This window comes from Bidens hawaiensis, unplaced genomic scaffold (assembly GCF_021521415.1).
Source record: "Bidens hawaiensis isolate Kalapana, Puna unplaced genomic scaffold, B.hawaiensis_p1.1 tig00001575_1, whole genome shotgun sequence".
Lineage (NCBI taxonomy): Eukaryota > Viridiplantae > Streptophyta > Magnoliopsida > Asterales > Asteraceae > Bidens > Bidens hawaiensis.
The window spans coordinates 3037092-3050627 of NW_027491088.1; the positions used below are offsets into that span (position 1 = coordinate 3037092).

Below are 13536 nucleotides of genomic sequence, written 5' to 3' on the forward strand. Positions count from 1 at the left end.
TAATGGTTCAACTGAAAATGTTGTTATCAATAACATGCCATCTATATACCGCAAGGACCACATATATATCAAAGAATCATTTATTCATAACCGTATAGCTATATGCAATATATACAAAAAGAAAGTAGAAAAGACATCATGTTTTTGAAAGAAAAATGACAGGAAACCAAATAGCTAGCGCATCTAAGGAACATGCTAAAGCCTGCGAAGAGAACCAACATGTTTTTGTTCCTCTGGCTTTTGATACCTTTGGCTCCTTGGCACCGGAAGCTATCCGTTTCCTAACCAGGGTCCAACGGGTTGTGCATAGCAATGTGTCAACTCCAAAGAGGCAGGGGTATGTCTTTAGCAGGTTAGGGGTTGCAATTCAGAAAGGGGTGGCGGCGCAACTTGTTGCCCGCCTACCTGCTATGTTGATGTAATATCTATGTTTCTACCATGAAATGAAATTGTGTTACTCTTAAAAAAAATCTAAGGAATGAGATACCACATGTGAGAAAAAAATTATGAAAAATTATAAATAGGAGTTTAGAAAGTGTAAATGTGTAATAGCGTATGATTTTTATATAAAATACCGGATTTCAACCATATTGATTAATACGTTTTATAAAATAAAAAAAAAAAGATTGTTTCTAGAAGACATAGTAATATCTTTAGGTTTTTAAGGGACATCCAGAGAACAATAACCAAACCAAACCCAATTCAATTTTTATTTTCGGATAGCCGGTTTTTAGAAAAGGAATCGTGTTCCATGTATTAAGTACAAAAATCAAACATTAGTGTAAGGTCCAAAATTTAAGAATGACATTATCAATTAAATGATCCGGTTGTTTCACACTGTTGGGCAACACCTATAGCGACACTAGTAGTGTTTCCGAAAGTACTGGTCCCGACATGTGTGATTCTTCATGAGTTTAGGCGACACTAGAAGGGTCGCTGAGACAAATTGCGACACTTCATACTGTCACTAGCGACACTTCGAATTCACGGTTTTTTAGCAGAGGCTGTTGGCTTGGAGATCAAGGCTCCAGGAATTATAAATATTGTGTTACGGCTTCATTTGTATGTTTTGGTAATTATTGTGAGCCACCGTCTGGTGGTTTAAAGAAAGTTACGTAATTTATATTGTGAGCCACCATCAAGGAACGATTGTCTATCTTTATTGTTTATGATTGTTTGTTTGGCTCACAACCAACCATCTTCACTTTTCTACCTAAAACGAGCTTGAAATCAAGATCTAGGGGAATATCAATTAGATCTAGTTCTTCTAACCAGGGTTAGATATATTTGGTGTAACATATCTCTTAATCTATCATTGTATGCAATTTCAAAAGGCAAGCTATTCCACTTGTAATAGGATAACCTTATCCTAAAAGGCTACAACAACTAACACCACTTCTAGGTATTGAGTAACCTATCATTATTGAAATGTAATGGTCAACATAGAGTAGTTTAGGTTCACATAGTCTATAGATAACAAAGCTAGAGGTCTTAAATTCAAGATAAGTTGTGAGTATTACTTGATTGGTGATCATTAGGTACGTGTTGATGAAAGGGCTAGAATCTCGGTCAATCGGACATAGACTTTGCTCAAGGGGACATAATATAGAGGGGGTTCCTAAAGAGAGAACAAAAACATGATTAGATTAAACAGGATTTAAGTTGATGTTGCATTAAAGGGGATAATTTCATAGTTATGAGCCCACAAATGTGTTTTGGACAAAATGACACGACTCTAATTAGCCTTATAATACCAAATGATACAGAAGTGTTTCTGCTTCAGGACAAGACAAGTCCACATGAACAAGAGAGACACTCTCCTTTCTTACTTTTGAAATGTTGATAACATGACAAGATGGTCCTTTCTATTTTTAGCCTCTACCATCCAACACAAAACTTACCCTTATCACACAATAAAATAAAATACGGAACAAATAAAATCTTTTTAGAGAACAACTTACGTCCCTACGATGAATATGTAATACTAACAACTAGCAATCCGACATTTGTTTAACCAAGGGATAAAAACTGTCTAGAACAAGACGTTTTAGGAGCGTAACTAATTAATTTAGTATATGCTTGTTTAAGGAAATACTAGGTTTATCTAACTATAAACAAAATAATCTAAAGAAACCAGTAGACAGTATATATCATTGAGTTGGTTATTGTATATATAATGATATATACCAATATACTCACTGAACTAATGAATACATGATTTATTATTATTATTGTTATTATTGAGAGTTAACCTCCATTTTCATGAATGTAAAATCTTGACCACCTTTCACAAGGAGAAGTTGTTATCAAGAATGACGATCTTTTGAGAGATCGCCATCGTAAATGCTTATCTTTGGGAGATTGCCATTGCCAATGGCTATCTTTTTAGATATAGATAGGCAATTACGATCTCTTCAATTGATGTCATTGTCAATGGTAACCTCCCCTTTAAAACATGTTCAAATTTATAATACCTTAGTTATAATGCATGCATGGTTTGGCTATTTCATTTTCAGCGCAACAGGATACACACAAACGACTGCCCACTTTTATTCAGAAACAAGGTAAATACAGAAAAATAAAATAAAATAAATTACCCTCGTGGAGGTGTTGTGAAGAAAAGGGTTCACTTTGGCTGGCAGATTTTTCCCGAATCCCTCCAAAACCATCTCGACGATGTATGTGTTGTCGATGTAGAAGTCATATGACGAATTTTTTTGATTCACCCTATGTCGTCGAGATAGATGTTGTCGGTAAAGGATTCATTAGCTTGTAGTGGGGTGGTCTTCATTAATTAGAAATGATAAGACTAATGTATAATGATTGATATGAAACTAGAACATAATTTAATTGCTAGCTAGTGTATTAAATTCTGTTACAACTGAAGAGCTAATAACTGACACCATGCATAGACACACAATACAAGATAACGATTATAATTATACCCCACCATTTTCTGTCGCCTTTAGCTCCAATTCGTTTATATATACACTACTCACATCACATTTCACTCACCATATTTTCTTCTTAATTTCTACCCATTCCAAGTGTTCACTAATTACCATCACTAAAACATGCATTTAGACTTGAACTCCATGAAAGAATTGCCAGAATCACATGCATGGTTGCCACTAGACGAAAAACCTTCGCATAGCGCTTCCGGTACTCGCGATCCAGTGCCTGTGATCAATCTCAAAGATCCAAACGCCATGAAACTTGTTGGCCATGCATGCAAAACTTGGGGTGTCTTTCAAGTCACCAACCATGATGTCCCTATAAAACTTCTTCACGAAATCGAAGCGGCTGGTAAAAAACTGTTTGCACTCCCTACTCATCAAAAGCTCAAAGCGGCTCGATCTCCAAATGGTGTTTCGGGCTATGGTGTTGCGAGGATATCTTCGTTTTTCCCAAAACTCATGTGGTCTGAAGGGTTCACCATAATCGGATCCCCGTATGAACATGCGCGTAAACTCTGGCCCAACCGTTACAATCGATTCTGGTAAAGATTAATCCTTAATTCCATGATCTTTAAATGTATTTTAAAATTTTGATACATGAACAAATTGTAATCATAGTCAGTGGCGGATCTATGTGGGAGGCAGGGTGCCTGGAATACCCCTCAACTTTCTTGGCAAAGTGCAGTTTTTATATATCGTATACTTAAAAGCTTTAAGATCCGTTATTTTCATATTACAAGTCGTTTCTTGATATGCATTTTGTTTTTTGAAATCCTTGAAACTTTTCTTTTGGATCCGTCACTGATCACAGTGTAATCGATCTTTTGCAGTGATGTAATTGAAAAGTATAAAGAAGAGATGGATAAATTAGCTCAAAGACTCATGTGGTTGATGTTGGGATCATTGGGTGTAACTATGGAAGATGTAAAATGGGCTGGCACACAAAGATCATGTCCAGCTTTACAACTAAACTCATACCCAGCTTGTCCGGATCCTGATCGAGCCATGGGTCTTGCGGCTCCACCGATTCAACCCTATTGACCATCCTTCACCAAAACAACACAAGTGGACTCCAGGCTCATAAAGAAGGAGCCGGTTGGGTCGCAATACCACCAATACCCGGTGCACTTGTGATCAATGTGGGAGACCTCCTTCAAATACTATCCAATGGTTTGTACCCAAGCGTACTGCATCGAGCCATGGTGAACCGAACACAACACCGGTTGTCAGTTGCATATCTTTATGGACCACCATCTAATGTTCAAATCTCACCTCTTTCAAAACTAACAGATCAAGTACACCCTCCACTATACCGACCGGTTACATGGAGTGAGTATCTTGGCACCAAGGCAAAACACTTCAACAAGGCGTTGTCTTCGGTCCGTGTAGGTTGAATAAGTGTAAGAAGCTAGAAACTATTCTTTGTCAATAATTTTGAGGATAAAGTTGTATGAAAGCTATGTGAGAGTATAAAGAAACAAGCAACTGTTTTGTCGGTACTGGTTATGTTTGTTAGCGGCACTATATCCAAAAAACAAATATTCGATGCCATTTTAAAGATATGATGATGTACCCACCTATCCATTTTCTAATCTCTCACATTCCCACCTAAATCGATGATATGTGGTTCTCACGGTGTTTTCCCTGCATTGTTATCCCTAATCATCTACATGATTATACTCTGCGAGACTTAAATAGGTTTCATTTTTCAAAAGTCAAGTATTAGATAAGTTTTTAAAGCTATTCTACACTCTTTCAGTTTCGTGTATGAAGCAACCAATTGTTCAATTAGGGAATTCCTTTAGCATGGTAGCAATGACATCCAAATCTACACGATTACACGAAGGAGCTTTGGGAAATGAATTTGATGACAAAGAAGATGGTTTTCAAAAGCTTGAATTTGGAAAGTATTTGAACAAACACCTCACATATCAAGTTATGTGCTTAAGCTCGCGTCAGAACCAAATGAATCCAATCTTGGGTTGTTCCAAACATACCATTCCAAACATACCGTCCAATCGCGTCAGAACCAATTTACTCAAATAATATCACGATCTCACTTGTCCGTCCTACCTAGACCTAAGACTCTCGAGTTTGTTCCAAACATACCGTCCAAGTTATACAAAAACGGTGGCACGAAACTTATCGTTTTAAAAGGCTTTAAAAATTTTGAAATGTTATTCTTCAATTTGACCTAAATTAATTAGGAAAAATACCCTTCTTTTTTTTTTATTTTTTACAATAAAATTTTACCTTTAACTTGCATTTATTAAGCCCACTCACAACCTCGTATTTATAAAGAGGAGACACCATATCAGGCCATTTGATTATGAGTGGAAAAATATTTTTTAGTACAAAAGAGTAACTAAATCAACGCCAAGATGAATAAAATAATGTGATTAAGATATTAAATATTAACGAGTATTGAAACATTTTATCATATGTCATTATGTCAAAGACATGTTTTTAAAGATTTAATTCACTAAATAGCAACCAAAAATCCGTTTTTTCCATTTAAATTACCTAACTTGATAAAATATTTATATATTAATATTTATCATATAAGATATTATTTGAGTGAATTGAACGATGACGTCACACTTGTTTAACAGTAGATGATTTTTAAAATTCCATGACACTAGTTAACATTATCTATATACATCCTTAATTTTTAAAACATCCAATTAACAATAATACCGACAAAATTATTAGAAAAATCAATAAAAGAATCATACACCACACATAGCTCCCCCTCCCCCTTAGGATATTCGAGAGGGCACAACAGAACAATATAAGAAAAAATAAATATAGAATATTTAGACATCGTTACATATATATATTAATAGACAAAAGTTACAAAATAACAATTACAAATACCTATAAATGATTTATTTAAAGTTTATGGTTAGCAATATATTCAGCATATATATTTTGTTTCTTTATTTAAAGTTTATGGTTATCTTGTCTGTCTCTCGTGTTATATCTCTCTCAATTAATTACTCTATTTTACAAATAACGCGTATTAGTTAAATACTATGGCGCCATCTCAAACGCTATTCTGACGACATGTCTTCGTAAAAAAAGTAGTTTTTTTCTTTTTTGAACCTTTTGGATTAATTAATTGACGAGCGGCATCATATGTATTGTATCAAGGGTGTCACGACACGTCGGTAGAGATTTTTAATACATTTCTTTCTTTTAATCATTAAAAAAGTTAGAAGAGGTAGTTTAGCCGTCTAGGCATACTCTTTTGTGGGACAGATCGTTTTAAAACCCCTTTTGGATACGTAAATGAATATATATATATATATAGAAACATGATCAAATACATTTTATTTTTAACATGAAACAGTGAGAATCAATTTGTTGTTATTGGTAGGTTTATTTTTATAAGTGTTTGCTGTTATTTTATGTTCGTATTTGCTAATTTTCGATTATGAGACGTTAAAAGTATTTGCTGATTTATATTTTGTTGTTATTATTAGGTTTTTTCTTTTGCTGTTATAAGTATATGCTGGTATTTGTTGTTATTATTTTGTTCTTAATTTTTGATTCTTTTGTTATAATTTTTAGGTTTTTTTTCAAATAATTGTTTATGTAGATTGCTTTTGTAGTTGGTACTGTTTCTTACGTTCTCATATTTTTTAAATTGGTATTGATTCCTACGTTTTCATGTTAATATTAAAATGTACATGAACCTTCTCCTATATATATATATGTGTGTGTGTATTTATGTCAGTATGTGTATTGATAATTTGATATTATGTTCTGAAAGTTGATGAAAATATATGATCAAAATCTTACTTTGGTGTACGTCCATGTTTTTCCACTAAAAAAATCATATATATATCATTGTTAAATGTTAAACGAAGAGCTAAGGTTTATAGTTGGTATATTTATATCAAATTTAATCATGAAAATAAATTTGTATTATTATTATTATTATTATTATTATTATAAAGATGGTTATGTCATAGAAATGGGCGTATTTTGTCCGTAGCTTGAACTGAACCCATTATTTAAGACACAGACACGAATAACGTTTTTAGGGTTTTGGTTGGGTCAAAACTAAGTATTTGTTATTTTTTATGGATATATAACAACCCCACCTCTTTGAACGTTGTTTAATCTTGAACCTCAAAAGGAGCAGGTATCACAAATATGATTTTCATAATTCCATAACTATCTCATGCTTACTATAATTCTAATAAAAAAACTATCTTGAGAACATATTGACTTTGTAAACAATAATTAATGAAAATTATCTATTAAGCATGAGAATATTATGATCATCTTTTTGCATAAAGTTTAGATATAATGATCTTTGAAATTATTATTTAACTGAATATGAAAAATTGTAGATGACTTCTAATGTATTGATTGTTATCATGCGTGTATAAAACTAGCTAGCTACATGATAAGATCCGTAGATTTAAAAATAATCATAATTATTATCTTGTTTAATCAAAGATGTTAGCCTTTGTATTCAACCATATAAATTGTATGTGTAATTGGAATTGTTAATACTTAATACCCATGGGTTTTTTTATATAAAAAATATATTTTATTCCGGTAACCATATTAAAAACAAATTATGCTTATAAAGAGGATACGGATGTTTGTGAACAGGATAACCAAAAATAGGTTATTTTTTTAGTCGAAGAGCTACAAATTAGTTTCAATGAAAATCTTAGGCATTTTCCATTGTGATTTAAAGTTAAATACTTAACATGTTTTTATAACTTTACCATGTTTTTACTTCAAAAATCATATAGATCACTTCAAAATCATATAGATCAATATTAGTATTATTAGTATTAGTTATAATACGAACACATCTAACCTAAAAGCTGTTATTGTTCTTAACTTTAGATTTATCAGTGAATATAACAAGTATTACTATTGGGTTATGCCCGCGTGCCAACTCGGTGTTGTATACAACTTATAATGAAACATAAATGTTTTAACCTTATCGCAACTACAAATTCAAATATTTATAGAATATCATAATTTAAAGTTGGGGCATTTACATATTTCTTTTTCCAAAGATCATTATTTACATATTTTCCCAATCCGAAAGTGCAATTGCATATTTTTCTTTCTAAACTATATGTTTCTCCTTACTATCATTGGTTACATATTTACCTAAGACCAAAAAAACAATTGCATATTTTTCTTTCCGATACATATATATTACATATTCATTCATTTTATTAAAATTAACTCATCGACGGACTAATTTTACCCTTATTTTTACAAAAGGATTATCAAACGTTGGCATGGTCATCACCTTACACGGTGCCACAGAAAATAATAATCACACTTTTTAACTATACTTTAATGCATAGTATTTTTGGATTCGATAGAGTTCATGACGCAACAAAAGAAAATGCTATCTTAACATGTGGTGATGAATTTAACTTCGAATTTGTTGTGAGCTGGAAATTACTTAAAATGGTATTAAACGTATGAAGAACAACTCGTCATTTCCAAAACAAGATAGTTCATTTTTTTTACAAGTCAACTCCATAGAAATAGAGATGACGTTACATGTTGGTGATTTATAGCCAAGTAATAATACTATTAATGCTCATATAAACAAAATTGTGTAATTAAAATGTGCAGTTTAGCCTTCTATGTAATTTGATTTAATTTGGTGAAAAAGCTTGAAACGGGTGTCTTTCAAAAATATATTCATATCCATAATCTTTGTTTTAATCACGAAAATAACTTTATTCAATTATAATTATAAATCATATTATAAATATATATTAAAAACCATTCTTTGGTATCACATGAATCACTCGATTGGACCATGTGGTGGCACCGAGAATTCGCGTAGGTTCTCCACCATGCGTTGTGTTGATACAAACAAAATTCAATTTTTTTCTTACCGTTTATCGGTCATAAAAAACTCACTTATTGTGGTGTCGATGCGAATTCGGTTACATGATATCGACCGAATTCCCATCGACGCCGCAATGCTTGAGGTTTTTTTTCTTACCATTGATACCGACCAAATTCGAGTTAGTTCACCGCCTCAACTCTCGAATATTTTTTTGTTTTTATTTTAAACGGTTAATTTATTTTATTTGGGTGTTGACGGACTTATTGTTTTTAGTTCCGATATTGGAAGCCGATATCAAACGAATTCACTTGCTTTATTACAAACCAAACATAGATACAAATCTGGCTTCGTAAAATATGCGGGATACGCTACCTAGCTAGTTTAAAATGTTGATCATGGCTAGTTTAAACGATGGTGGTTGATACATGAGTGGGGCGGTTGACGACGGTGGATGGTAATCGGAAGTTAACCGGTGATGGATAGGCCGGATAGACCGGCGGCGGATAATATGTAAACGAGAGAAATTAAATTAGTGTTTAATAATGAAATTGTTTCCCAAATAAATAAGATGTTATAACCCGTTTAAGGGCTATCCGGGTTTAGTGAGACCTATGATTCGCGAAAATTATTATTTGATGATTAATGAATTATTTCACAAATAAATAAGATGTTATAACTCGTTTAAAGATTATATAGTTTTGTTGATACCCATGACCCGTGAAAATTATTGTTTGATTATGAAAGGGTTTCGCCAATAAATGGGATGTTATAATCTATTTAAGAGTTATCCGGGTTTGATGATACTCACACCCGTGAATTCGGGTCAAACGAATGAGAAGTTTCAAATAAAAATATCAAACAATCTGATGACTTGAAAGATGGTAGAGAGCAACCAAAAAACGACATTTTTTTTTGTATTGGCTTTTATATAGATAAAATTTGGTGTTCAAATTATTTATTTATTTATTTATTTATTTTGACACTTTTATTAATCAAGTTTTGATGTAAACACTCTTCCTCTTGTACACCTTCGTAAATAATGTGTGAATATTCTCCACTTTCTTTCTTCTCCTTGTTTTTTATTCACAAATTCAAAACCTTATAAATTCGTTTACCTAATGATTTCAACACAAAACAACACACATATGGGTTCCGAAGCACCTCTTCGACTTCCCATCATAGATCTTTCCGAAATAAACAAACACAACCGAGGAACACTCGTATGGGACACAACAAAATCCCAAGTTTTCAAAGCCCTCCAAGAATTCGGTTGTTTTGAAGCAGTCTTCAATGGGATCTCACTTGATCTTCGAAACTCATTGTTTTCTTCCTTGAAACACCTGTTCGATCTTCCTTTAGAAACAAAGGTAAGAAATGTTACTGAAAAGCTTTATAATGGCTACATCGGACAAGCCAAAGAGGTCCCGATCTTTGAGAGCTTAGGAATCGAAGATCCTGAAAGCTTTGCTAATCTCATGTGGCCTCAAGGCAACACTGAATTCCAGTAAGTCAACTATACTATTTAATTACTGGTATAAATGGTATAAATATAAAGTAGAGTAGAAGTAACATTTGTCGTTAAAAAAAAGAACTGAATTGTTCAATCTTCTATAAATAAAGTTTAGTCAACTCATGTCATTTAATATATATAATGATTTGTGATCGAACAAGATAATATATACAACTATACGAGTGTAACACGCAAATTGGTATGATATTGATGAATTTTTCTAAATATGAGGTGTTACTAAATTTTTAACAGCGACACCGTACAAGTGTACTCGGAGAAGTTAAAGGAGCTAGATGAGGTTGTGAGGATGATGGTTCTAGAGAACTTGAATTTGGAGAAACACATGGATGAACACATGGAACTTACAAGCTATCTTGTTAGGGTTATGAAATATAGACCTCCTACTAAAGATGAATCCAATATGGGACTACTTGATCATGCAGACAAGAATATATTGACAATTTTGCAATCAAATGAAGTTGAAGGACTAGAAGTGCAAAACAAAGATGGAGAGTGGCTCAAAGTGAAATTCTCAGATAACAGCTGTGTTATTATGGCTGGAGAAACCTTCAAAGTAAGTTAACTCTAGCTATTTCATTATATTCCAAGTAACCTTTAATGTAAGTTAATTAAGTCTCATTGTTTTCATATTAATCTTGGATAATAATGTGGATCGATCGATACAGGTTTGGACGAATAGACGCTTACATGCAGCGACTCATAGGGTGGTTATGAATGGAGAAAAAGATCGATATTCGATTGGTTTGTTTTCGGTACCGAAATGGGACAAAATCATAAAAGCACCTGAGGAACTGGTGGATGAAGAACACCCTTTATTCTTTAAGCCTTTTGATTATGGAGAGTTTTTTAAATTCTTTATCAAGGAAGAAAATATTAATGATAAATATGCATTAGAGAAGTATTGTGGCCTGCAGTCAACTGAAAACTTGTGATATTTTATTGTATGGAGAAAATCATGTATAAATTCCTTATGGAGTATCAATATATACATTAATACATATATATATATATATATTTGATATTTTATGAGTTTGTATGAAATTATATATTTATATATTTTATTTTACTGTATGTAAATTATTGTTATGATGTAATTAAAAAAGAATTTCATTTCTTAAATGATAAAGTTTATGCATGTATATTTGTTTAATTCCGTTTATCAATAATGTTGGATTGCAGGGGTAGCCTGTGCCGTCACTCAATTTTTTAGATGAAGTGCATTTTTCTTCTTCTTTATTTATGTAGTGGCAACCCTGAACAAATATTTTTAAGTTGCGTTTTCGCTTAACTTTATTTCTAGATCCATCATTGGTCGCAAACAAGTAAACAACATACCATTATTTTTTTCTAATAATAAATGAACAACCACCACGAATTAAAAAAACATATACTCATAATTAATAATTGCCACCCAGGTGATTTTATAACATTTTAGGTTAGGTCACATTTTCCATAAACACGTCGAAGTCGTTGACAAAAAATAATAAACTTTTAAACCCTGTTGGCTAAAGGACAAACTGTGGAAATTAGTCGTGAATAAAAAAAAAAAGATAATTTAAACAAGAGAATATTATAATATCTTTATTGACGTAAAAACAAAGTAGTTAAATAATTAAATTAATAATTAATGAGTTAATGGCCATTTTCGTCCCTGTGGTTTGATGTTTTCGCCACTTCAGTCCAAAGTTTGAAATTTTGTCAATTTCGTCCTCACGGTTTTAAAAATTGGCCAATTACGTCCCACCGTCTAACGACATCCAAATATGTCGTTAGTTTAGGGGGTATTTTCGTCTATTACATTTTACTAAAAATTTTAATAAATAAGTAAAAAAACATATTTTCTTTTTCTCTTTCTTCTCCAACTCATCCTTCACCATCATCCCCAACCCACCACCACACCCACCTGTCCACCTGACCACCCCCACATCTCAAACCAAAACTTTACAATAAACCCATCTTCCATCTCCCTTAAATCAATACTGGGTTAACCCTTAATTTTCCCTCCTGTTCATTATCCGATGCCAAGATTCTGGTGGCCGGGATTTGGGGTTTGAATCGGTTTTTTCAATTTCCTGCACACACATTGTGCTTCGATCGACTTAACAACCCAAAATTTGCTAAACAAATCCATATTTTACTTGATTAATAATAATAATAATACCTCCGATATAACTAAACTCAGCGCTCATGTTTAAAGCACTCGAAATCGGAGACCCAAAGCTTCCAATTCCAGTTTTAAACAATACTAAACGGATTGGACGCATCATTCGGACGATACGCGACCTTCACGGATGGACCGAATTCGAAGAACGTAGCGAGGTTCAACGACAGCTCTTTTGATTCTCCGGCAACAATGCCAGATTGGAACGGCAAGCCGAGAATGTTGACCGGCACTTTTGCTCTTAAAAGTGGCTTTTGATCCTCCCGAAACTTCATTGAAGCTTTCATGGCTGCCGGAAATATATTAAGAATGGACTTGGAGGTGCACAAATCTGGGTTATAAAAACCAACGGCACCGGAGAGGTGCACAAATCCGGTGCCGGTAGGCGGTCGTAAGCTTCAACACAGGCTTTCATTGTTTAGAGGTGCACAAATCTGGGTTATATATTAATGTTTTAATTATTAAAATGTGTAATAGACGAAAATACCCCTTAAACTAACGACATATTTGGATGCCGTTAGACGGTGGGACGTAATTGGCCAATTTTGAAAACCGTGAGGACGAAATTGACAAAATTTCAAACTTTGGACTGAAGTGGCGAAACCAGCAAACCACATGGACGAAAATGGCCATTAACTCATAATTAATAGTTTTTTAAAGTTTGAATCAAATCCAGAAAGTTGTGGGCTTGTGGTAGAGCCGGGACTCGGCCCAAGATAAAAACTGCAATAGTAATAGGCTAATAGCTGAAGCTATAGCCCAAAATTGGTGGCCCAGAGAAATATAAAGCAAAATAACATGCTGCTAGGGTGTTTAATAATCGGCCCAATGACCAATGCCGGTTTAAGGGTAGCATTTCTACTTCTCAGAAATGGGAAATCAGTTTTCAGTAGGTAGTATAAACAGCTCGCGCTCGAACTCGCTCGTCGCTCGCTCGGAAATTGCTTAGAAAATGCCCGCTCGCTTTTTCGCTCGATTGTAAACGAGCCGCTCTGCTCGGTTCAGTTTGTAAACAAGCCAAGCAACGAGCAAAGGTCTG

At 33.4% G+C, this 13536-nt stretch overlaps 1 protein-coding gene and 1 pseudogene across 2 annotated transcripts; both read left to right on the forward strand.

Moving 5' to 3' along the window:
• The first annotated feature begins 2997 nt into the window (after positions 1 to 2997).
• On the forward strand, positions 2998 to 4377 carry LOC143586035 (gibberellin 3-beta-dioxygenase 1-like; annotated as a pseudogene). Its single transcript, XR_013144641.1, has 2 exons — positions 2998 to 3499; positions 3788 to 4377. The product of XR_013144641.1 is annotated as a gibberellin 3-beta-dioxygenase 1-like (transcript).
• A 5461-nt stretch (positions 4378 to 9838) lies between these two features.
• LOC143586045 (putative 2-oxoglutarate-dependent dioxygenase AOP1) lies at positions 9839 to 11268 on the forward strand. The gene is made up of 3 exons (XM_077067686.1): positions 9839 to 10309; positions 10568 to 10889; positions 11002 to 11268. Exons 1-3 carry the CDS (start codon positions 9924 to 9926, stop codon positions 11266 to 11268), a joined length of 975 nt encoding a protein of 324 aa, XP_076923801.1. The 5' UTR covers positions 9839 to 9923.
• The last annotated feature ends 2268 nt before the right edge of the window (positions 11269 to 13536 follow it).

Excerpts from the sequence above, each read along its gene's own strand:
- LOC143586045 (XM_077067686.1), top strand. The coding sequence starts at position 9,924 with ATGATTTCAACACAAAACAACACACATATGGGTTCCGAAGCACCTCTT. Across the intron at positions 10,310-10,567 it reads CAAGGCAACACTGAATTCCA|CGACACCGTACAAGTGTACT; the intron begins GTAAGTCAACTA and ends AATTTTTAACAG. Across the intron at positions 10,890-11,001 it reads TGGCTGGAGAAACCTTCAAA|GTTTGGACGAATAGACGCTT; the intron begins GTAAGTTAACTC and ends CGATCGATACAG.